The 24,628-nt window shown below is 40.3% G+C and overlaps 1 protein-coding gene across 4 annotated transcripts in view; it reads left to right on the forward strand.

Moving 5' to 3' along the window:
- The window catches only part of MDFIC2 (MyoD family inhibitor domain containing 2), a 106,994-nt gene extending 84,524 nt beyond the window's left edge, over positions 1-22,470 (forward strand). For 2 of the 4 annotated variants that reach the window (XM_029918600.1, XM_029918601.1), the window contains exons 4-5: positions 13,088-13,309; positions 21,697-22,046. In XM_029918600.1, the coding sequence (XP_029774460.1) occupies positions 13,088-13,309; positions 21,697-21,956 (482 nt within the window). In that variant the 3' untranslated portion in view covers positions 21,957-22,046. Of the gene's footprint in view, positions 1-13,087; positions 13,310-21,696 lie in introns of all 4 variants that reach the window. The other 2 variants (XM_029918599.1, XM_029918602.1) reach the window with 2 other exon arrangements.
- The last annotated feature ends 2,158 nt before the right edge of the window (positions 22,471-24,628 follow it).

Raw genomic sequence — 24,628 nt, forward strand, 5'->3', positions numbered from 1 at the left:
CTGTACTTCCTGGCTCAGTTGGTTAAGCATCCGACTCTTGATTTGGGCTCAGGTCATGATCTCATGGTGCAGATCATGGGATCAAGCTTTGTAATGGGCTCTGTACTGACAACGCAGAGCCTGCTTGGGATTCTCTCTCTCTCTCTCTCTCTCTCTCTCTCTCTCTTCCTCTCTCTGCATTTCCCCTGCACTCTCTCTCCCTCTCTCTTTCTCTCTCTCAAAATAAATAAACTTAAAAAATAAAAAAGGAAATACTTCTAACACTTTCCAAAGAGTAAAATTGCTGAGGACTGCACTCACCACGCCAGCCACTAATGTTTCTATTTGACCAACTTCATTCCTAACCCACATCATCACATTAGCACTCAGTTTAAAGATCCTTATTTTTAATTTGTCATTTGGAAAAGGAAATATGGAAAAGGATGAGGAAATATAGGAAATATAGTTTCCTGAGCTTTTATGACAGCCTTTTGCACTGAAATCCTCATTTAAGAAAACTTGAAACGTTCAGAAAACTGGAAAATTCATGCTCATTTGGAAAACTCAGAAAGCACCTCTGTGAGTGGAGGTCTTATCAGGGAATCTTTCCTACATGTAACTTGCAAGTTATTACTACCATCAAGAATAAAAATTAATAATGCAAAGCTTCCCTTACTCTTCATCCAGATATCATCCTAAAAGGAGCCTAAATACTTCCACACCCTTCCTGGTGTCTGGCTGTGTAGCCTCCAATCAGAGTTGGTTTGTGAATGTTGAAATCCACCTCAACATTTTCACTGTAATTTCTATTCTGTGCTAATCGATGGGTCTTCAGGACAATTTGTTGTTCTTTCCTTGCCTCAGCTTCTCAAATCTTGAGTGCCAGACTTTCTTTTAGCTCTTTCACAAAGTGGAAATATGACTTTAAATAATTGTTTCAAGAAAGTGTTCATTGCGATTCTTCGGAGTAGGATATTTTCTTCTGATAATGCATGATGACAATGACAATGCTTCACTGTACTTCCACCCAGAAAAGTCAAATTGGATGAAATTATCAAGGCATCATTTTATTCCCTTAAAATTTAAAAAATGTTATACTGCTGTCTTCTGGCACTTTAGTTTTACACAAGAAGGATTAGGGGACCAGCTCAGGGCAGTTCTTTCTACAGTTTTGCTTGTCTGAGTGTTTGAAAAGAATCTTCATTTTTGTAATCCAAAATAGTTTCTCGGACTTTGCTGCCCCAAGGCAGATTTTAATTTTGTGAGTACAGTTTTGACTTTTTCAGAATTTTTATTTCACCATGTCCCTTTGGATCCATCTTGTAGGCTTTTCATCTCAATTTGCTTCCTAAGATTATCGTCTCTTTTCGTCACAGAGTTCTTCTTCATGCTACCTAATGGGAAGGTGAACAATTTCTGAGAGCTTTCCTCTCGTGTATTGTGACAAACCCTACCTGGATTGGCTAGAGTGACAAAGAACTGCCAATCCCCGGGCACATTGCAAAGCACACCTCTTCGAAAGTCATGGCAACCCCGCTTTCTGGGTGACAAGATATTGATTTCTGAGCCAGGAACCAGGGGAAAAAGGCAGTTCATGTCCCTCTCCCTCTCCCTGGCATAAGTGCCAGACGCACTGAATTCTTCAGTTCAATACTAAAGGTTGATATGCAGTGTCAATATTTCCCAGGTCACCATAACACATATGTTGTGAATGTGAGCATTTATCTTTTTCTATACTGTCACAAGCATTTTAGAGGAGAGCTAGCAGAAGGTATACCAGGGATTGCTAAAAAGGTATTTAAACAGAAAGCCTTCATGATTAGACTCTTTGGCCTCTGGAAATGAGTTTTAAACCCACCATGATTAATAAATAGAATAATGGGATGCTTTGATTAAAGGAGACTTTTTTTCCCTTGAAATGGCCCAAACACTTCATAGAACTGTCCTGTTATTTTCTTAAGACCTGAAATTTTAACCAAACTTCATAGTCGCTTGTTTTACAACTCTAAAATATATTCAGGATCGTCTACCTTAACACACTTGAAGGCTGAATATTTTATGCTTGGACAAAGAGCAAACTGTAGGTCTTCCGCCAAGCGCAGTCAATGCACTTGAGTATGGGTTACCAAAATGCTGGAGATTTTTTTTTTCTATTTATTGTTATAGCTCAAATCCTTGTGTCTCTGGTAGGCTTTAAGTGACATAAATATGCATTTCCATCTGCACATCCTTGTCAGGAATAGTTCTGCTGGGAGGTGTTATGCCACCCAAGTACTTCCAGAATAGAGTCTGTTAATCCTGTTACCACTATAGAAACTCAGAGGAAAAGTCTACCCAGGCCACTACTGCAGCTGCTGTGGCTGTAAATGTTCCAGCAGCCACACCCCAGCTACCAAAAGGAAGCATAAGAAAAGTGACTTTCCCTCAGGTGGACAGGGATGGAGAGAAAACTGCCCTTAGTCTATTACTTAGGCCAGGAGTCTCCAAAGTTTTTATTGTAAACTTTTAATAGTTAAAAAAGGAGGGGGGAACACAGTAGGCCCACCTTATATACAGAGACACAGGCACACCCATGTCACATATGCTGCCTGTTAACTGCTATCTATGTTAAAAAATACGCAATAATACCTATTATATTAGAAGTTTTTAAAAGTCCATGTAAATAGGTACTCCAACCCCCGTGGATAGTTTTGCAACTCCCCTAGGTATACATATACCACTTTGGAGACTACAGGGTTATAGTCAATCAGGTGGTTCTACAGGAAAATAAAAGTTAACCCCACAGTTAGATTCGGAGGTTCCACAACACACTGGGCACACAACATGGGCAAAAGGAGTTGTGAGTAAGCAGGTGATTTGCTTCTGCTGGTTATTTCTTGCCCTGCCTTCCAGTGTGGCTTCACTTCTGGCCTCTCCAGGTCTCTGTATAGATCATACCCTGTTCTATCCAGGCGTATCAGGGATGGATAATAACTGGTCAAGCTCTAGAAGCAAACAGGGAGCCTCCAAAGTCTGTCAACGGATATATCCCCTCAGAACACAGAGGTGAGAGAACCAGCTACAAAAACCAAATCCAACTGTCAACTGTCCAGTAAACATTGTCAACATTTATTGATCTACAAACACCTGACTGTCTTTACCTATCTAATCCCATACAGTGCAGGAGACCTCCAAATTACCATGAATCAAGCTGTGGAACCAAAATTCCTCAGAAAAGCAGTGAATATGAAAAAACAAAAAAGGCCTTCTATCTCTCTTGAGAGTTAAAGGCTGTCTTTTCGGATGTAGAAGATTTAGAAACTTGACTCAAAGTTCTTTTCAAACTGATTAAAATGACTGATTTTATTGGTAAAACCTAAATTGGCCTGGGAACAGCAAACTTCTGATCACTGTTGGTGTAAGTATAAATTGATACAATCTTTCTGGAAGTCAGTAATTAGTACATCATATTCAGAAATCAGGTCATCAATGCAATAGTTCCTTCCCTACAAATTCAACCTATCTAAATAAATACATATATGAAAAGATTCACGAAACTAATGTTTAAGAGTATATAAAGTCGCAAAAAAAGGAAACAATCTACATTTTTCTTGAATGGGGAAACTGTTAAGCAATTCATGATATATCATGCAAGAAATGCCATGCATTCTTTGACTCCTTACTTATTAGATACCTACTCTGTCTCAGGTACTCTTCTAGGATAGAGCAATTCACTGAGATAGACAAAACTCTCATAAAGGTGATATTTTAGCCAAGGAGAGAAGAGACTCGGACTCCACAGGCAATTCAACAAACTCATAAACTAAACATTTTCAGAATACTGGAAAGTACTCTGGAGACAATGAGACAGAGAGATGACAGAAGTGGCCATTGGCGAGAGCCTGGGACTGCTTTGTACGTGGATTCCTCAACCTCAGCACTATTGACAGCTAAAACCACAGTCTTTGTATACCGTTTGGCATGGGGGGAAGGAGTTCTTGTGCACCAAAGGATATCCAGCAGCATCCCTTGGGCCACTCACCCTACTAAATGCACTCACTCTAACCATGACAATAACACATGTCTCCAGCCACTGCCAAAATCTGCCCCAACTGAGAAATGCAGCTTTAGGTTTAGCATAAGAAAAGGCCTCTCCAAAGACATGACGGTTAAGCTGAGACCCAAGGGTGTTTTTATGTAATCTTTAGGATATAGAGAAATACTCATGATATGATGGTGACCTATATAATGTATTCAGTAAAATCCTGATATGGTTCTTTTTTTCACATCTCCATCTAGAAGACAATATAGCCTCATGGTTAGAAGTGTGAACTTGGAGCCAGATGGCTAAGTTCAAGATGCAGCTTCCTCCATTGCTTGTTGTGTGACTTTGAGTAAGTTACATCATATCCCTGTACTGAAGTGTCCCCGTCCAAAAACTGGGGATGACTCCAGTAGTACCTACCACAGAATTGCCGAGGATATTAAATGAGTTAATATATGCAAAGGTCCTAAAAGAGTGAGTGACATGTCTTGGAAGCACTATATATAATATATATATTAAAGTGAGTGACACACATTAGAAGTAGTATACATCAGTGATATATATATACACACACACATATATAATATTAGAATATATTAAAATTAGAATATATGTAAAAATACACTTTTTCTATTCTAATTTTAATATATATGCATATTCCAGATCTGACATATAGAGAGGTATTTATACACCAAATATTTCGATTGTCTTCTGGTGAAGCAAACCCGTAACGTATTAATAATGGTAGAATCATAGGGGATTTCATTTTCTTTGTGTCTTTTTATATTCTTCCCAGTTTTACAGATATAAATGCAAATGTTGCCTTCAAATCAAAATAAAAATTAATATGTATTTTAACACAAAAGAAAATTTTTAGACTTTCATCAGGATTCACTGGCATATCGAGAGTGGGGGAGGAAGACCAATGGAAGACGTACTCAGAAAACCTGTCCCCGGGAAAATGAGTCAATTGTCAACTGAAAGCTGAGACACCCCACACTCAATCTGTCAGTCAGCCCATCAGTCATTTGAAATTTATTTAACATTTGCTTTCTGCTAGACACTGTGCTAGGTGCTGGGAAATTGACAATGAATGGAGCATGCATTTCCGCAAGGAGCTCGCAACAGAAAGGGGAAGAGAGATACATCCACAATGGGTCACAGCACACACACAAAAAAATCAGATATCAACCCAGGCCTTGGAGGACTCCCAATGGGAACCATGCATTTCACTTGGAGTGGGGGGTGGGCATTGTTGGAAACTTCCCACAGAAGATGGCACTTGCACTGGGCTTTGAGGGGATATGGAAACTGCAGTCTTTTGTAGGAGCTCTGATTTTGAGCACACATACAGCACCTCCCTCGTCAACTACCAGCAGGGTCAAGTAACCTGGAGAGAGAACCATCAGGAGTTATACTTCAGAAAAGTATCTGGATATCCTATCAGGGTGCCTGGTTTCATAAAGCAATTTCTGAATGTAAAGTTTGACTGTCACACTAGTGAGAAGACATTAGTGAGGGGAGCCTGGGCAACTCAGTCGGTTAAGCATCCGACTTTGGCTCAGGTCATGATCTCGCAGTCTGTGAGTTCGAGCCCTACGTTGAGCTCTGTGCTGACAGCTCGGAGCCTGGAGTCTGCTTCTGATTCTGTATCTCCCCCTCCTTCTGCCCCTCCTCCATTCATGTGCACGCTCTCGCTCTCTCTCAAAAATAAATGAACATTAAAAAAAAGAAGAAGAAGACATAAGTGCAATCTGCCCCTAAGCAGCAGGGTAATCTTGGGCAAGCCACAAAAACCTCTGACATTCCACCCATTTTATCATTCACATAGGAGTGATAATACTTGAGGACAGTGTTGCGAGCCTCAAATGAGAGCATACAAGGAAGAGACTTTAAGTGACATTCACTTAGTTGGGGTGAATAAATTGTGATGGTTTGGACATAATAGAGAATAGTTTGAATAATTATAGCTTAATTTTTAACATTTATATTTAAATACTGACAATAAAAAAGTCACTGTATATATAATACCAATTATGCATGAGTTTATAGCCTGGTTGGCTTCACTGATATTTTTAAAGCCCTAAACCTATTACTAATCCAAGTGCATCAAGCTATAAAAACCGCTAGCCAATTTTTTCCCCAAGATAACATAATTTTTATTTCTTGAGACACGTTATGCAAACATTAAACTCAAGGTAACTGCATACAAATGAATTGGAGACTCATAATTGCAAACTGTTTTCATGTCTAAAGAAGATTCAGTCACCACCTAGGACTGAATTGTTCCTTGTTACAAGCTTAGGATCTAGCTATAAAAGTATATCACTTGGCCTATGTCTGTCTGCAGGTGCAAAGTGTAGCAGGGAGCAGAAAACATAACCATCTAAGAGCATTGCACCAAAAAACCCACTCCCACCCAAAAGATTGAAGACGCTTTGCAGGTGTGGAAGAAGTTTGGCCAGGGGGCTGTGTCAACTTCTCTCAGTTCTCTTTTCCTCTTTAATCCTTTCCACCTTGAACACTCACTGCTATTGTATCTGGAGAAATAATAGTCTTTTGCGTCTTCTCTCCTTAAAAAAAAAAAAAATTTACTAATGCTGATTGAAAAGGCTTAAAATGTCCCCTTGTCATGGCCTTTGATAAGCATTTCATCTAACGTTTTCTGGGGCAGTTTTAGTTGAAGCACCAAAGAAGACAAAACAAGGATATAGAAAACTAGTGTTTTCACCTGAAAGTCTTTAAAGGACCTCTCCTTACCAGAGCCGGCATTTGAAAATTACAGGGAAAAAAAATGTCCAATAAATTTACCTCATTTATTCCTCTTCCCTCCAAAAAAGAGATTTAATGAACCCAGCACTTTGTTTTGTCCTGTCCACTAGGATATAACGATGGATTATGCCATCCCTAACTTACTGCCATTCATTTCAAAAAGGTGAGAATATTTTCATCCCTCAGTTTGAGACAATTATCCCCGACTCAGCTTCCAAAATTGAAAACGTGTCTGTGTGTTTTTCAATACAGCTTCTTTAAGTACCGGTTACCTTTTATTATGCTTTTGTCAGCACTGGGAAATCCTCGTCTTCCTAATTTTGTTCTGTCTTCTCCAACCACAGTATCAGTTCCCAGACTGTACACAATATAAGAATAATAATTCTCTGTACCTTTAGAAAATGTGATTCTAGCTCCTTCTAATAGTTTTCAGCATGCTCTATCATGTCGAATGCTTTTGTATTTTGTGTTCTTACCTACCACGTTGTGGCTAATGCAACCCATATCTTCTAGTGAGAACAATAAAAATCATTTCTGACAGTTGTGTGACCTTTACAAACTTTACACACAAAGGGGAAAAAAAGTTTTTTTTTTACCTCTTTGGTGTTGCTTCAATTAACCATATATACTAACCAAAATTACTCAGTGATAGTTTGGTAACTGATACCTTGAAACATCACCTGTCTGCTTCGATCTGATTTCAACCACAGATAATTACAGTATTAAATTATCTAGAGTATACTAGAGTACAGTTTAAATCCAAGGGAAAATATAACTTTTTGTGATAGCTTTAGAAATGGCCCATATATTTTAAATACACACTGTAAACATTTTGATTCAGAATTAAAATTAAAATCACCCTGCTTTAATGACTTATTTGACAACATTCACATAGGCTTCTAGAGTTTACCACTTACAAGAAAAACTTAACAATAAGCTACCTTTTTCAAAAGACAATTTGGCAATAGAATGCATAGATTAATTCAGAACAGGAGAATGGGGAAATATTGTGGTAATAATGAGCTATTCAGATTTGTGTGTGCATGATGTGTGTGTACTTTGGTTTGATTTATTTAACGGGTAATAGGATCAGAAGAATATAACTCAAAACATCATTTCGATTTCAGTGTATAAGATGTCTTGGGAAGCGTGGTCACTATAGTTGGTGGCCAACGGTGACAGACATATCTCAAGATATAAGAATAGAGAGGATAAATCTCGAGATGTAGTGATGGAAATCAGAGATGCACTTGTAATATTTTTAAAAGGAAAAATATGGGGCGCCTGGGTGGCTTAGTAGGTTAAGTATCTGACTTTTGATTTCAGCTCAGGTCATGATCTCATGGTTCATGAGTTTGAGCCCTGTGTCTGGCTCTGCACGGACAGTGCAGAACCTGCTTGGGATTCTCTCTCTCTCTTCCCCTCCCTCACTCTCACTCTCACATTCTCTCTCAAAATCAATATGTAAACTTAAAAAAATAAAAGGAAAAAATAAATAAGAGCTGGTAAATAATTAGATGGATGGATGGGGCAACTTTCTAAGAGATTTTCTTTTTAAATGACCAAACAGGGTGCCTGGGTGGCTCAATGAGTTAAGTGTCCAACTCTTGATTCTGGCTCAGGTCATGATCCTGCTTTTCCTGGGACCAAGTCCTGTGTTGGGCTCTGGGCTGAGTGTGGGAGCCTGCTTGGGATTCTCTCTCCCTCTCTCTTTGCCCCTCCTCCCCTTGTATGTATGTTCTCTCTGTCTCTGTCTCTATCTCTCTAAGCAAATATATAAACATTAAAAATGACAATACAATGAAAAGAAATTGAAATATGAGTTCTCCAGGGATAGCCAGTGTAACCCAGTTGAGGGAGAAGAATAGGGGCTTAGTAGAAAGAGATATACTAATTGTGAAAGATTAGCGGGTAACTCAGATAAGATGTCCAACAGCCAGTAAAGTGTGTCATTACAATTTGTGATGACTGTGGGCCTCTTAAAGACCAAAACTATTTGATATTCTTTGAGTCTCCCAGCACCCAGTATAGGGCGGACACATAGCTTATGCTCAGTAAATGTAGCCTAAATGGCTGACAAACTACACAGAGTTTGGGGGTCCGGCCTCACAAAGAAAATAATTAAATTGTGAGTGTGGACAAATATGACCTTCAGGGGTAGAGTACTAGGAAAGGAACTAAGGGGAGAAAGATAGGAATAAAGGAATGAACACACTGAAGGAACGAACCAGAGAGAGAGGGGAAAAAAAGAAACCAATAACAGAGAAAGGGCAGGTCTGTGAATTAAACTGAGAGAGAAGAAGAGAAGGAAAAGAAGGGGAAGGGAGGAAGGAACGGAAGGGGGAGGGAGAGAGGAAAACAAGAGTAGAATCAGAGCAGTTAGGGCAGAAGAGATGCTACTTATTTATAATTGGAAGGCATATATATCTGTATATACCCCCAAATAGAGAATGCATAGATGCAAAAATTACAAAGTCACATTTAGTGAGCAAAAATGAAAATCATTAAAGTGTTTCCTTAATAACTTAAAGTAAATAAATTAATAGCTCCTGACATATTGATTCATCTATTGCATGTGGGTACTCAATAAATGTTAATTGAATTAAATTAATAACATTTGCTCAATGGTAATAAAAAATTAATTAACTGTCTGTCTTTTCTGTTACTTAAGTTTATGCCCATTGGTTCTGCAATTACTTCTAGCCCAAACATGAATTTTCTATCTCACTGACTTTTGAGACACACTTTAATTTTTTTCCCTTAGAAATACAGTTGAGCTTCTAATTTTTGTCCTAATTTTGGTGTTTTTTTAATCTGTTAAAAAATTATTTTCTCTAGTTAATGTCAAGAACTATGTATAACATCCCAAATATAGTGTCACGAGTTCCTTATTTAATTCCAAAATCGTTTTCTCTGCAGGAGTTGTGATGCCACTTTTTACGTGTTTCTCCTTTTAGCCTCTGCTACTTTATAATACTTTGGATACAATGTCAAATAACACCACAAAGACAAATCCGGGAAATTTATTGTTAGCTTTCCATCTATAAAAGATGGAAGATGTCAGTCACAGTCACCCAAAAATTATGACTCACTTCAGATGTCAGAATTCTGGGTTGAACAGACTGGGTTCTGAAATGTGTGTATGTCAGATGATTTTCTAATGAGCAACAGATAGTTCCCACTGGGGAATGAAAAAAAATAAAAATATAAACAGAGATATAGAATTAAAATAACTTTATGAATGGCAGTTTAACTTCTCCATAAAATTCTCTCAGTACAAACCCAGTGGCTCCAAATGGTTGCTTAATGTAACACACCACTTAGATTCAAAATGCTATACTTAAAATTGTCGCAAAATTAAAAAGAGAATCATATACCACTTGGCTGTATACAGTATTCTCCGCATGTTCTTACATTCCAGTAACCTCTATCCAACATTTTTTTTGTTCCTGAATTACTTTGTGCAAAAGCAATTTAAATTACATGCAGCCTGACTACGTGTGATAATTTGAACTGATTGTTAATTAATCCCGTAAGTAAATAGCCGCCGCAATCTCTATGCTCATCAAGGTTTCGTTATCTATCAGCTCTTTCTGAGCTGCTCTTTAACGTACAGTATAAAGCAGCTGTAAGTGAAGACGCAGGATTCCCTGAGTGTGCAAGAAGGTAGTTTTGCTTTGCAGAGACTTCTCAGGGAGAGAGGCATGTGTAAAGTGAGATATTTCCCAGGCTGGATCTTGAGCAGTGACACATCATGGGATTTCAGGTTAAGGGGGTTTGGCTAGTGGGCAGTTTCAGCAGCTAGAAAGCAGAGATCAAAGCTTCGAACAAATCTGAGATACTGTTGTAGACTATACACCCAAGAATAAGAACAGAGTTTTTGGAACACACCAGGCCTGGGTTCAAATCCTAGTTCTATTATTTGCTAATGAGGCATACTTGGGCAACATGTCTCAGTAAACAATCTAAGCTTTGGTTACACTCATTCATCTGTTAACTGGGGACACCGATCCGATGCACACAGTTTCCATCTGTTCAGGGAGGCTGACAGTAACTACCTCCTGGAGTCCTTGTGATGCTTCAGCTAAATAAGGTATATAAGTGGTAACATGGAACCTGACAAAATGCATGCAACTGTGTATGTGGGGGTGTGTAGAAAGCAGTGGTCTGATTTTCAATCTAGGTGACTTTGCCCCACAGGCAAAATCTGGCAATATCTGCAGACATTTTTGCTCATCTCAACCTAGGACAATGGGTGCTATTGGCATAGTGGGTAGAGGACAGGGATGCTGTTAAACATCCTCCATCTCCCCAAAGTACTATGTATCTCCAAATATTAATACTGCTGTAAGTATGCTAAGGCATAACTTGAATGCTGTCTGTAATATTAGCTAATTACAGGACACTTTGGTACGCAAGAAAAATAAACTGTTATTTTTACATCATCGTCGTTGCAACATTAATTTGGGGAATCTCTCTGGGGTTGGAGGAAGCTTGGAGTTTCCCCATTGGTTGAGTTAATTCTATGTATTCACAGTTACATTAACTGCTATTCATGAGGGATGTTTTCATGACCCCCAAGTTCTAGCCAGTCCACTAGAGAGTGAATCAAAGCATAAGCAAGAGACTTAGCCAGCAATCTAAGGGGGAGGGTATAGAAAGCAAACCTTATCGAAAGCCAAGGTTGTTTGGAGGCTGAGAAAAAAAACAAGCATGGCCTAAGACAAGTGTGTGAACTGTACTGAAAGTTCCCATGCCAGTCACAAGCCTCTGGAACTTCCCATAGGGAGCTTCAAAGATTCCCGCAGAGCTGTGGCCTAATCTGTTGGAGGATGGGAAGGGTTACCTGAGCTTTAACAAAAATTCCAAAGTTTTAAAAGATTTCCCAGGTTATTCTACTGTTTACGTGGTCTGGGAACCACTGCCCCAGGAGGGAGGACCCTGCAGAGTTTTCCATTTGCCCGAAAGGAAGAAGCAACTTTTGAAAAGATGATGAAAATGGATGATGGCCAGAAGATAGTTCTTGAACCGAGCTGGGTGAGCATGGGGAAAACCAGGTGGGTAGTTGTACTGGCTATTCTAGTCACTCAGTGAGCATCGTTGGATCAACCAGGCATGACGCTAACAACAAGAATGCACATCTCCAGAATGAACCTTCACCATCTCCCGGGAGCGCTGCCAAATGACCAGGGCTGCCACTTGTTTAGGTCTTAAGTTGTCCCTAGGAACCAGCTGGTCCACAGGTTCGAGAATACCTTCTTTTAACTCTTTTCCTCAACTTTAGGATTCTGTTTAATGGGTATAGGTAAGTCACAACCCAGTCTGGTTCTCTCTCTAACATAGTTTCTTGCTGTGTTTCTCTGTGATACACTCCTCAGTATTATGACTTAGTTATTTCTCAGCTAACACATTTGATGCTTGTGAAAGGTGGGGACCATACCTGTCTCAGGTACCACTGTACCCCCAGTGCCCAGCGCAATGCTTCCTATATAAGAGACCCTCAGTTATTAGGTGGGAATGAATGAATGAATGAATGAATATGGGAGCTCTATAATACATGAGGCACCTAGGGATTCTTGGCCTTCTCTATGACTCTTCAAACCAGATTCTCAGTCTAGGACTTTGCTGGAGATTCCTTTCTAGGTGGTTATATAAAATAAAACACGTTCCAAAAAGCACACTCCCAAAGCCCATATAAAGGATCACCTGACTAGGAGCCTAACAAATGCCAAGGCAGGGAAAAGAATGGTTAACTGAGAGTCTCCAGGAGCAGCAACAGGAATGAGCTTCTAGACTGTTGATTTATAACCACTTCTCTTATACAGAGGAGGAAACTGAGGTTTATAGGAAGAAACAGAACAATTTGATGGAGATGACAACATTGTGAAGCAGCACTCAGCATTTACAACCCTTCTGCTGCTCCTGGCATCCAGAAAGCACTTTGACAACAAACTGACCACCAACTGATTTCATTGATCCAAGTGAATGAATCTTTGATTCTCTCCACCCACCACTAAGATAAATAAATAAATAAGTGATTTTAAAAAAACACACACACAGTAGACATAAGTGTTACAAATTACTCAATAGGGAAACTTGGAATGTGTAAAATTTTATAATGATGGCCTCTTCTGTTCTTACTTATATTTTTATTCAAAATGATCCTGTTCAATGATGCTTCATTCTCTTAAATAAGATCTTATTCTTACAAAAGTCTAGAGTGTGAAGTTTTCTGCCAATGTCCATTCTGAGATCACGAGGTCATGTCAACTATAGTGGGTTTGTGTATGTGTGTTTTCTTTTTTCATCTAGATATGCAACTCACAAATGAAAAGCATGCAGACGAGAAACCCATTAATGCTATCATTATAAATTCAGTATCCGAATTCAATATCACAGATGGACCAGCCAAGGAAACCCCCGGTGAGAAAAAACTGTCAGAATTCAGCACATCACTGTCCTCCCTTGAAGAATGCCAAACGAAATTTTCCTACCTCCAAACTGATACTTCAGTTCATCAGAGAGACACTGATGGTACGTTTCTCAGAATCAACCCATCTCTAAATAAAGCTCCCCAGCCCCCGCCCCTGTAAAATCATCACATATGCTGTTAGGGAAAAAAAAGAGCCTTTATGAATATTAAACAGGAAGGCTTCGATTTGAAAATCCTGGTGAATGACACATGTCAAGGTCACTCTGCAATTATGAGGTGCTTGGCAGATTGTTTGCTCTCAAAGCTGGAAATCGGAGGCAAAGTGTTTTAAATAGCTGGAGTGGGGTATAATGATGCTTGCTATGGCGTTATGATGTGGATAAAGAAAAACGGCAAACTTTTCTCAAATCTGGGACTGTTCAGCCCCTGTCTCTAGGCTGAGAGAAGAAGGCAGAGTGGAATGGTATTAAAATGCTGGAAATGTATACATGTAGACTGTAAAGAAATATGAAGATGCTTCCATCAGGAAGCAGTAAAGAACGTTTAGTTACTCTAGCTGATGTCACCTCCTGGGCATTCAGATCAGTGCAAACCTACACCAAACCACCCCTGTATAGGACATAAAAGGCACATTCCCTTTCGCCAAGCCAACCTCAAATTGATTTAGTGCTGAAGGATCATCATAGTCAAGTTCAAAGTCATGGACTCCACACCAAGACACATGGATTTTACTCAGGGTGACTTTGCAGTGACCTTTACAGAAGACATAAACCATTCAAGAATTTTGTAGTGTTCCCTATCTACATTTGCATTTTAAAGAGAGCTTGCAGTCTCTCAAAGGAAAATATAATAGGTCATAGTTTCTAGTCTAGATTTAAATTAACATTTTCTTTTTGAAAATAAGAAAAAATAAATAAATAGACTTTGTATTAGCAGAAACTTTGGACTCACATCCGTTTCATTCCTGGCTCTGAAATTTATTAACTGCATAAACGTGGATAAGTCTTTTAGCATCTCTGAATCTCAGTCTCTCAGTTATATATAATAGAGCTAGTAACAACACATCATAGGGTGTTTTGAAGATCAAATGAAATAACATATATAAAGGATCCAATACAGAACCTGGCACATAATAGATATGTGATTTTTGCTTTCATTCTGGTTCTGATTTTAGAAAGTAAGGGGAGAGATTTCTAACACATGTTATTTACGATCTTATGCACACATTGTCATAGACACTTCAGACCAGAAGCTATATAGACACAATTGCTTGCAGCTGCCAGGAGACAATGTGAATGATGAAGGTGACGGGCAGTGAACAATAGGGGTGGGCGAGGACCGTGGCAAGGTGAAGAGAGCCGCCACTACTGAGCCCCAGCTAATCGTTGCCAGAAGGAAATGGAGGCTGAGAGTTGCCAGGTCCAGAGTGTTATGGGAAATCTCTGAATCGCTTAGGTGTTGACAATCCTTCTATTTCATTTATGAAGCCCTGGCCCCTCCCAGCAGTACATAGCTTTGGGCCAGCTTTGGCCAGAGGCCTTCTGGGTTACCACCTCAAATTCAGGATGATGCCCAACTTTCTGGCTTTGCCAGAGTTTCACGGCAATCAAGAAAACAGGCAATAAGGAACCGATTATATCAGGGATCCATGGATCTTATGTGTAATGGGTCTTGGTTGTAATGACCCCAGAATTAGGAATTACCATTGTACATATCCACAGAGTACAACACAGTGCCGTCCAGAACCGCTCTGATTGGTCCTACCAGGGATCCGGGGAGAATGAGAAGGGCTGGCATAGGGAAGATGATACCTGAACCCTTGTATTCTCAGGGAAGGGCCAGAATGACTACTCCATGAAAATGACAACAGATAATCAGGCGCCTCATGCAGGAAAAGAACCAACGTACTCTTTGTTGTTGTTGTTATTGTTGATTCCAAAAGAGCAAAGGAGATTCATGAGGACAGTTGAATTAGACTATTTTTCTTCAGCGCTAACTGAGAAGCTGGAACAACCTAGAAAACTACAATTGTAGGCTGACAACACACGTGGCAGCCCACTAATCCATTCCTGTGTTGTGAACTCCCCTCACCAGTGACCCACGAATTTTTGGTATCTGGATAAGAGAGTGACACACTCAAACTAGGGACCACAAATGTAGAGAGGAAGCTCTCCTTATCTTAAACAGCCTACATCAAGGATATCAAGAGTTAAGTCAGAGAATTTTTATAGTAATTAATTTAAGGATGCAGAAATTGAGAGCTGGGGTCATTGTTCGTACTGAGATAAATACAGAAATATCTTTCAGGAACAGCAGGGGAAACAGAAGGGAAAAGAGAAGATTGCATCCACTTTCATGTAGTTTGTGGTTAATTTATTTTCAAATGTATAAATGAGTGCATAGGAATGGATGCTTAATTGCTAATATCTATTATTTATATACATTGCCCCACTTAAAACAGAATGGAAAAGCCTCACACATGCAGATTTTGTAAAATGTGTTACATCCATTAGCACAGTTCATGGTGTGTGCTCTGATGGGAATTTAAAAGGATCTTTACTGCACATCACACACTATGTGCTGCAACATTACTTTATTATTAAATTGTGGCTCATCCTGTGTGGTCCCTTTCCCGAATAAAATGGAAAAAGTCCAGAGCACTATCTGTGTCTCTGCTTCTGTTTCTACCTTCTGATTGCAAAGGCATCCCTGTGGGTAATAAAATCAAGGATACACACAATACTCGAAAACAGCCTCCTTAAAAAGAATCTTGAGAATATACCTAATTGATGTATAATTTTGAATGTGAGACGTCTCATCCAGGTGGAAGAGGAAAATCATAAATACAAGATCCCTCAAAAGAATAGTCTTAATTACACCATGGACTACTGAATAAAATGATTACATTTTCTACACTGTAAATTTCATACAATTAAATGCAGTAGTGTCACCTTATAAAATGTTTCAATTTTATAATTATTTCAGTTCATTTGCTCAGAAAAAAACATAAGCACAAATTTACTAAGTATCACCCAAATCTAGTCATCCTCGTTCTAAAGAACTGACTTGAACGTTAGTTGTGCTTGTCTGAACTTAAATAGATCTTGACATATTTAAGTAGCTATTAAAATTGATAACATCAGGGATGATACCCCAGCTAGAGAAAGGCATTCAGTCACACTTTATTTATTCCTATTCTACATTACAGACTTCAAAAAAAAAAAAAAAAAAAGAACTTAATGTTGGAGGAGTGGGAGCCAATTTTTAGACTTTTTGACCAAAAACTTTTGAGTAATTAGTTGGAGCCACTGTGCCATGAATCTCATGATTATGCTGAATTTGCTGTGACCACTCATTACCCATTCACATATTGGAATATTGGGTTTGAGACAGGTTTATTTCCCTTTTTTTATTGCTTTGCTTTGAGGCGGACAGGGCGGGGCCGGGGGAAATGTCATTTACGCAGGACCCCTTCCGGAAGAACCACGTTCTTGCTACTTTGGATAGTGATTCCCAAATGAGCAGGTGAATGTTCTGGAGCTGAGTGAACAGCTGCATCTGCCTCTGTCCCTCCCTCCTCTTAATTCCAGGCATCATGGTGACAAGATTGAAAGCTGGGAGGGCAAACCCAGTGAGTACGGGACCATGACTGTGAGGCTGATCTCTGATACCCCGGTGGAAACTCCTTGCATTGTTACCTTTTCCACTATAATTAAACATGATCTTTTCTAATGAGACTGATTCTCCCTCTTAATTAGCCAGTCCCCAGCTGTACATTTAGCACTCGGGAGGCCGCGTTAATCCTTTAGTATCATTAGGGTATCGCCTAGCACATTACAGCCCCAATGTCCTAAAGGTGCCCTAGGGGTGTAAAAAGGAAATGAAACAACATGAGAGCGTTTTTTCCCTGGCTCCTTGCTCCCAAATACCGATTTTGGCTGCATGGCCTGCAGGTCTTGGCTCCATCTTGAACCTTCCCTGATCCAGGTTTAAGGAGGTAAGAGGTGGAAAAGCGAGACAGGCGCCCTGAGAGCAGTGATTACAGCCAAGGCCAGGATGCCGGGGAGGTCAATAAAGGGCTTTCAATGTACAGAGACCTAGTTACAAAGATATGAGGAGAGGTGACAAGCCAAGTAAGGGAAGAGTGAGGCCTCCCAGGACTTAGCAACAAGGCTCTGCCCCCTCTTCCCTTGGTCCCTCCAGGCCACCGGTAAACAAGGAGTGTACTGGCCTTAGCTTGTAGGCCACTAGTGACTAACCACTGGTTGACAGACCACTAGTGAGTGGCATTAACAGGAGCCACAGAAAAAAGGATATTCAGAAAGAGATAAAAACCAAGGGGAAGATACACCTGAGACACCACTCAAAGCAGAGAGAGGGAAGGAGAAATACCCCGGGCATTCCCTTCTCTTCCCCATCACCGCCTCACCTCCCCATTTCCTGTCACTGCTTCCCACTGGCTGAAGTTGGTAGGAAGCCACTTGACAGAACCTGGAAAATAGACTTTAGCAGTCTTGGGAATACAGAGCAGAGCAAGGTAGGAGCCGGGAAGAGAAGGGAGAGCAGGTCTTCCATAAGCCGGCAGCGTCCTATGCCATGTTGGATCCTGACAGAGGTATGAGCTTTCTGAAGGGCAGGCCAGCTGCAGGCTTAAGAGCTCTGGAGGGGACAGTTTGAGTCAATTGTGGCCCCACCATTTCCTGCACTTCTTAAATTCCCTAAGCCACTGTTTCTCCATCTATAAAAGAATTGTGATAGTACGCAACTCAGGCTCACTTCAGGACCTATGCAAGTACAGAGGGCTGAGCACTTGCCTCCAATGTAACAACGGATAAGAGAACACAGGCTCTGGATCCAGAAAGATGACGTTTGAACGTCTCCCCCACCACCTTCAAGCTGAAAAATTGAAGACAGTCAGGGACAATCCTTGAGCCTTAGTCCTTTTCATCTGAAAAATGGGGACCACGTTATTTACCTCCCATCATTCATTTCCTCATTCTTTCACTCAATGGGAGATACGTCTTTCTTGTAACTCAGCTAGGAGTAGGGAGAGAAACTCATTAATAAGCCAGTTAGCTGGTCAGTACCATGAGGAAAAAATAGAGTGCTATGAGAGTTTCAAGAGGATGTGATTTAGAGAGAAGGTATTTTGATCTAAAGACTCAGAGTTTGAGTAGGAATCAAGTCAAGCTGTGAGGCCGGGGTTTAAGGGACACAGACCAAAGAGAGCGTGCACAAAGGCTCAGAGCTTGGTGTATCCCAGGATCTGAAAGCCAACCAGTGTGGGTGGAGTGCAGTCAGTGAGGAGGACATCAAGATAAGAAGCCAGAGATACAAGCAGGATCCTATATACAGGCATATGGGCTAAGACCAGGATGTGAGTTCTTATTTCCAGTGAAAAAACTTCACAGGAGAAGACAAATCTGAGCAGGACTCGTGTAAAAACCAGTGTGTTCGAAAGGAGGCTACTGCTTTGGACTTGACAGTGGCCGATAGTAGCTAGAACGAAGGCAGTGGCCCTGGAGGCAGGTAGTGGCTTATGGGTTTCACATACCAATATGAAACAGAATGTGCAGAACTCAGCAGGAAATTGGACAGGGGGACAGCATGATGGGGAAAAGTAAAATGACAAGAATGAGTCCCAGCTTTCTGTTCATGTGAGTGTGCAAGAGCCATTCACAAGAGAAAGCCAGAGGAAAGACAGGTTTGTGGAATGGGGAATGAGGCAGAGCCGTGGTGCAGACTAGCCTTGGTGAGGGCGAGAAGTCTTGAAGACACTGCAGAAGCCATGAAGGGTGACGGATGCACAGTACACTCTTTGAGATGGACTGAGAGAAGAGGTGCTAATCATGGGCTCTGACTTTGCAGATTGTGTTTATTAAATGTTAAAGCCCAAGAAATAGGGCAGGCAAAGGAAAGTACACCCATTCAGGAGAAGGAGAAGTCCGACTCTCTTTTCAAACACTTGCAAATTTCCCCCTGAACTGCTTATGTTACTTTTGTGCAAACAAAAATTGCCCATATGCAAAACAGTTTAGCCTGCCCGTGTAGAATTATTTAATGTGCCTTTTAGGAAAAGTTTTCAACACTCTTGAAAGTTCGGAAAAATCTGTTTTCAATTCACCGATGTTGCCATGTTTTTTTGGGCAAGAGGCTCTGCCTTTTATAACCAAATAAAAAGGACTGACTTATACATGGCGGAAAGAGCAGGGAGCTCTATTCTCAAATGCAAAATAGGAGAAAACAAATACCAGTTTGGCCAAAGGAATAGGCCAAACGTTTTTGTGAGCGTGTAAATAAAATCTACGGGGTACATCAGAAGCAGAGACCTCCAGAGTCTGCCAACTTGAGAAAACATTGGCAAAAGGAATTAAACCAAAAGATTATATGCCCTTAGGAAATTATAAGGCCATTTCACAAAAAGGTTCTTCACACTTGGCTAGGAAAGCCCAACTCTGATCCCCACGTCACCAGCTCCCACCCTAACTCACCTGCAAATCAAACTTTGACCCTGACATCTACCAAGGACAAAGATCGAGTGGGATCATTTTTATATGATCATCGATCATGATCATAAGCCTCTAGAGCTTCTAGCCTGAGGAATATGGAGCAGTTACTTGGAATATTTTCTACTGAGATCTTCCTCTTTTCCAGGGGCTGCTCTAGTAGCCTTCCTGGCTTTAGTAAAAGATGATGAGGTTTTATGCTCCATATCTTTGACCACCAGGATGCCCTCTTCAGAAATGCATACGTAAAATAGTCTATGTACTGTACTAACTAACTCCTGAATTTTTGTGGGTGGTTTGTGGCGACTTAAATGGGTGACTTGGCCACATGCTGGAAGCTGGCTTCAAGTGAATAAAAAAATGCACCCCATCTGGCAAAGAGATGAGTACATACAGCCTCGAGGTATTGTGGGATATGCTGCCTAAACCAGAAATACTTAGGTACCGTCGCAGCACCTGCAACAATATATAGCAATTAAAGTAGTCATAAAAGTCACCTTGAGGCTCTTTATTACCATCTGATTGGGAAGAAAGAGAAGGAGGGCGTGTGAGGCAGGGACAGAGCGTGGGACAGAGGCAAGGAGGAAGATTTTTGTTTACCTACATGCAAGGTCATTTTAGACCTTTATATAATGACTCTACAATACATTTCTTCAAAACATTTGTTCCCCTTTAGAGCAAGTTTCCATGCTCTCCCCTCCTTTCAAGGATGAACAAATACATGAACAATAAAAGCAAAAATGTTTTCTGGAAAATATTGTTGGAAGTAAATGAACAGGGCTCTAAGAACAGTCAGAACCCAAGAGCAAGCCTGAAAACCAAAAGTTATTAACATTAGCATTTTTACTGGAGACAAAATGAATCCTTATGCAAATCTAACGTTAACTGCTTGATCCACCCATCCGAAGGAGGAGCTTTTTCTCCAGCTCGTGCCACAATGTTACCTTCAACCATCAACAATCTTCAAGACACTGATTTTCATCAATTAGATGGTATGTCACGTAAACATGCTTACCTACCCATTTATAAAGTGCTCACATATTTTTGAGAGTTTTTAACTAAAAAAGAAAAAGTTATGATTTTAACAAGAGAGCTGCTACATCTTCTAACTAATTCCCTTTATGGAAACAAAAAAATATAATAATCTATAACCCATCACAGCTGCTTGGCGAGAATTACCAATTACCTTCAATACCTTAGAGACACTTTTCCAATTTTTACAAGTCTGTGGTAGTAAATTTTTAAACCAGTTTTCTTAAGGAGGATTGAGAAGATTTCTACGCTTTCAGGCATATGATGTGAAAGCATATGATGACGTATTTCATATAACGTGAATATAGAATCAAGGCTTCACAAAACTGGAGGACAAAGGACACAGGGATTAAAAATAAAATACACCCGAAATAAAAACTATGGCAATTTAAAAAAATTATGGATATGGGTTTTGAAATGTGCTTTCCACTTGCATGTGAATGTGGGTATGGCGGATTTATGGGAATCCACACCATACAAATGAGAAAGCCTGGTGACGAGAAGCCGGAAATTGGTGCCGAGAAGCCGGAAATTGGTACCGTCTCTCTTTGTCCCCAACTCCAACTGCTCCTGAAAGCTCCCTGCACCTGGGGAGGACCAGCTATTTTTCAGACAACTGCAAGGTTTCCAGAGACGTGGCTCATTGTGTGGCTTCCCAGCACCTCTGCAGGCAAAGTAAATAAAAGAATTTAGAAAAGTGACAGCACTTTAAATAACCAGATTATGTGGAATCAATAGAAATGCTCAGGAAGTTAATAAAACAATTACTTAAGCAGAGTGAGTACTGCATGGGGGCGGGGAAGCAGGGGAGAATAATGGTGTACATCCCCCCTAATACGGACAATTAAGAGTTGGCCATAAAGTTATCAAGCACGCCGCCACACATGCCTGTCCTTCAGAGACACCCCCTATGTGCCAGTATTAATTTTTTCTTCTACTTCTTGAAACAGAGGAGTGTGCCTCCCTCATCCTCACCTGTCTGTTCTGCCAGTTTTGGGACTGTCTCCTGATGCTCCCGGATACATGCGAGACGGTGTGTACCAACCTATGCTGCCCCTCTCACAGGTATCACCACACCTCGGATGAAAGCCACCCTCGGAATGACTGCAACTGCAACTGTGACGTGGACTGCAGCCTGTTTGAATCTTGCCACGAGACCAGCGACTGTCTGGAGTTGGCCATGGAGATTTCAGAAATCTGTTATCGCTAGCACAGCGAAGTTAACCACGCCCCGGCAGACCCTTTGGCCCCACGGGGACTGTGATTTCTATGTGCTGAAATGTAAGGATTGTACACCTTTCTTGGACGCTCTCGAACCATTTTATTCTGCACCTGTCTGACAAAGGTAGTCAACTCGATGGTGTTATTCCAAATTTCACGACCGCATGGCTTGCTGAAAAAATATCTTGGTCATGTGTGATGAACAAATCTTAAATACCTCTTAAATGCCCTAAGTACTAGGTATTTCTTGACTGTAAGAAAAGCATGCTAAACCACTCTGTGCTACTGCGTTCATTGGCTTGCATCACGGATCCAACTTCATTCACAAATTCAGGACAAATTAGAGCATTCCTTTAGAATTGACATACATTAGCTTGTCTTTGTAATGGCCTCATGCATAAACATTATGCATTGTTGGTTATTATTAATAATGTATTGTATAACATCATTTTGTAATTAAAAATTTATTTATACAGTCTCTTAAAATTCACTTATATGTACAGTTTAGGTAGGAAAGGGAATTAAATGAATTAGAAACCATGTTCCTGTAATTACAACAGATGTCTCTAAGACATCTCCAGTGAATTTTGAATATGATGTACTTCAAGAGAGTACTGTAATTCTAGACCATATTATTATACATCTATGACTGTGTCATAACAGGTTATGCATGTTCTTAATTTGTTACAGAAACGCTCTTCTTTATTCCAATGAGCATAAATAGGAATTAGATGCAAGTTTCAAGAAAATGACCCCAGATAATCAATTCTTCATTTCCCTCATTTCTGTTTGTCAGGTACAATAAGCAACAGGATATTAAAATAGAATCAGTTCATTTCACTAAACTATCACTTAGGCATGAATCCAGAAGAAATACATGTTGAGGGACTTATTCACCACAAGTTTCCTAATAGAGCACGTGCATCAGAAATCATAGTTCTCCCTTTCTGATGATCAAAGTAATTCACAATTATGCTGAGTACTTCTTCATACTTACAAAAAAATGTTTAAGATGTGACATACACTTGGAAAATGATTTTTCAACCCGAACAAATGAAAACAAACCATTGTGGGGGAAAACACATCTAGGTTGAAGCTATTTTGGAATCTCATTTACTTTTACTACGGCTTGGCACTGTTCATGAAGGTGTGCTTATATAGTCCGATATATATATATACTTTTCCCATCCGAGTACTAACAAGGCCCGACCCTGCTTAGCTTCCGAGATCAGACGAGATGGGGCGCGTCCAGCGTGTTATGGCCGTAGACTGTATATACTTTTCTATCAACGACCAAACAAAGAACACAGAAGTGAAATGAGGAGAAGAGATAACCTGCCACAATCTAATCAAACAACAACAAAAAACCCCAAAATATCTTCTTTTGCCTGACTTAGGTAATTTCAGGCAAAAGAAACATTTATTTTGTGTCTTTAGTAAACGAGCACATTTTTCTGTTCTGCAATAAATTCCTCCCCATGTTGAAAACTATTCATCTTTAAAAATCTTTTTTCTTATTTTATTTTTTATTTATTTTTTATATAGTTTATTACCAAGTTGGTTTCCATATAACACCTAGTGCTCATCCCCACAGTGCCCCCCTCCATGACCATCACCCCCCTGCCCCTTCTCCCCTCCCTCTTCAGCCCTCAGTTTGTTCTCAGTATTCAAAAGTCTCTCATGATTGGGGAGAGAGAGTTAGGCAAATCATAAAAAATGTTTTTAAGCTGCTTGTAGAAAGGTATTTAGCTGCTCCTGGCTTGCTCCTGACAATACAGTGCATCCACGGCTAATGCAGCTCCGTTCCTGTTTGACAGACATCTTATCCATAAACCACAGAGCATGACAGTGCCCTACACTGCCTGCCAAATACCTCAGTCTCTCTGCTTTTCAGAAGATCAAGGACAACTCTATACTCTATGCTTAGAACCTGTAGATCATTCGCAGGGAAAAGAAGTCGATTCCTAGAACAGGAAGGGAACCCAGGGCTGTTCTAATCTGATATTCTTGCTCTCCATAAGAAAATAGGGGTCCCAAGAACTAACTTATCCAGGACCACACAGTGAGTTTAGGGCAAGGTCACAAACTCTAACTGGTGGTCTCATTTTCTAACTACCCTGCACCCCTTGATAGTTCTCCACTTCCCAGTCCAGCTGGTACACCGGGGTACAGCTGTTCCAATGGTGCGAATGTTAAAATACTTCCAGACCGGCTCATAAACAGTTGTTACTTTGTACCTCCTTAGTGGTTCCTCTACCCCTCCAGGCACCCTGGCCCCTCTCCAAGCACCCATTCCACTTCCCCAGGGTTCCAGCCACTAAAAGAACAGCTGAAAGTTGCAGGGTGTCTGGGATCCCGTTCCAATAAGATGGTATCTGCTAGTGTCATTGATGAGGCCATGTCATCTCAGTGTTACGTATTCTGACCATCACCGCTTATCCTTTCTAGTCTATACCGTTAAATCGTGCAACGATTATGCATTTCAAAAGTGAATCGAATACTTGTCAATTAGAGACATAAAAATTGCTAGGGCTGATTTTATAATGTGGTCAGAATGCGACAAGATTTTTCTGTGGTCTCTCCATGGTTAGTTAACTTGCTCCTCACTCTCAGAATTCACCGTGCTATAACAGAAAGGGGTCGGTTATACAAAGTATGAAA

The sequence above is a fragment of the Suricata suricatta genome, chromosome 12 (genome assembly GCF_006229205.1).
Source record: "Suricata suricatta isolate VVHF042 chromosome 12, meerkat_22Aug2017_6uvM2_HiC, whole genome shotgun sequence".
In the NCBI taxonomy this organism is placed as follows: domain Eukaryota; kingdom Metazoa; phylum Chordata; class Mammalia; order Carnivora; family Herpestidae; genus Suricata; species Suricata suricatta.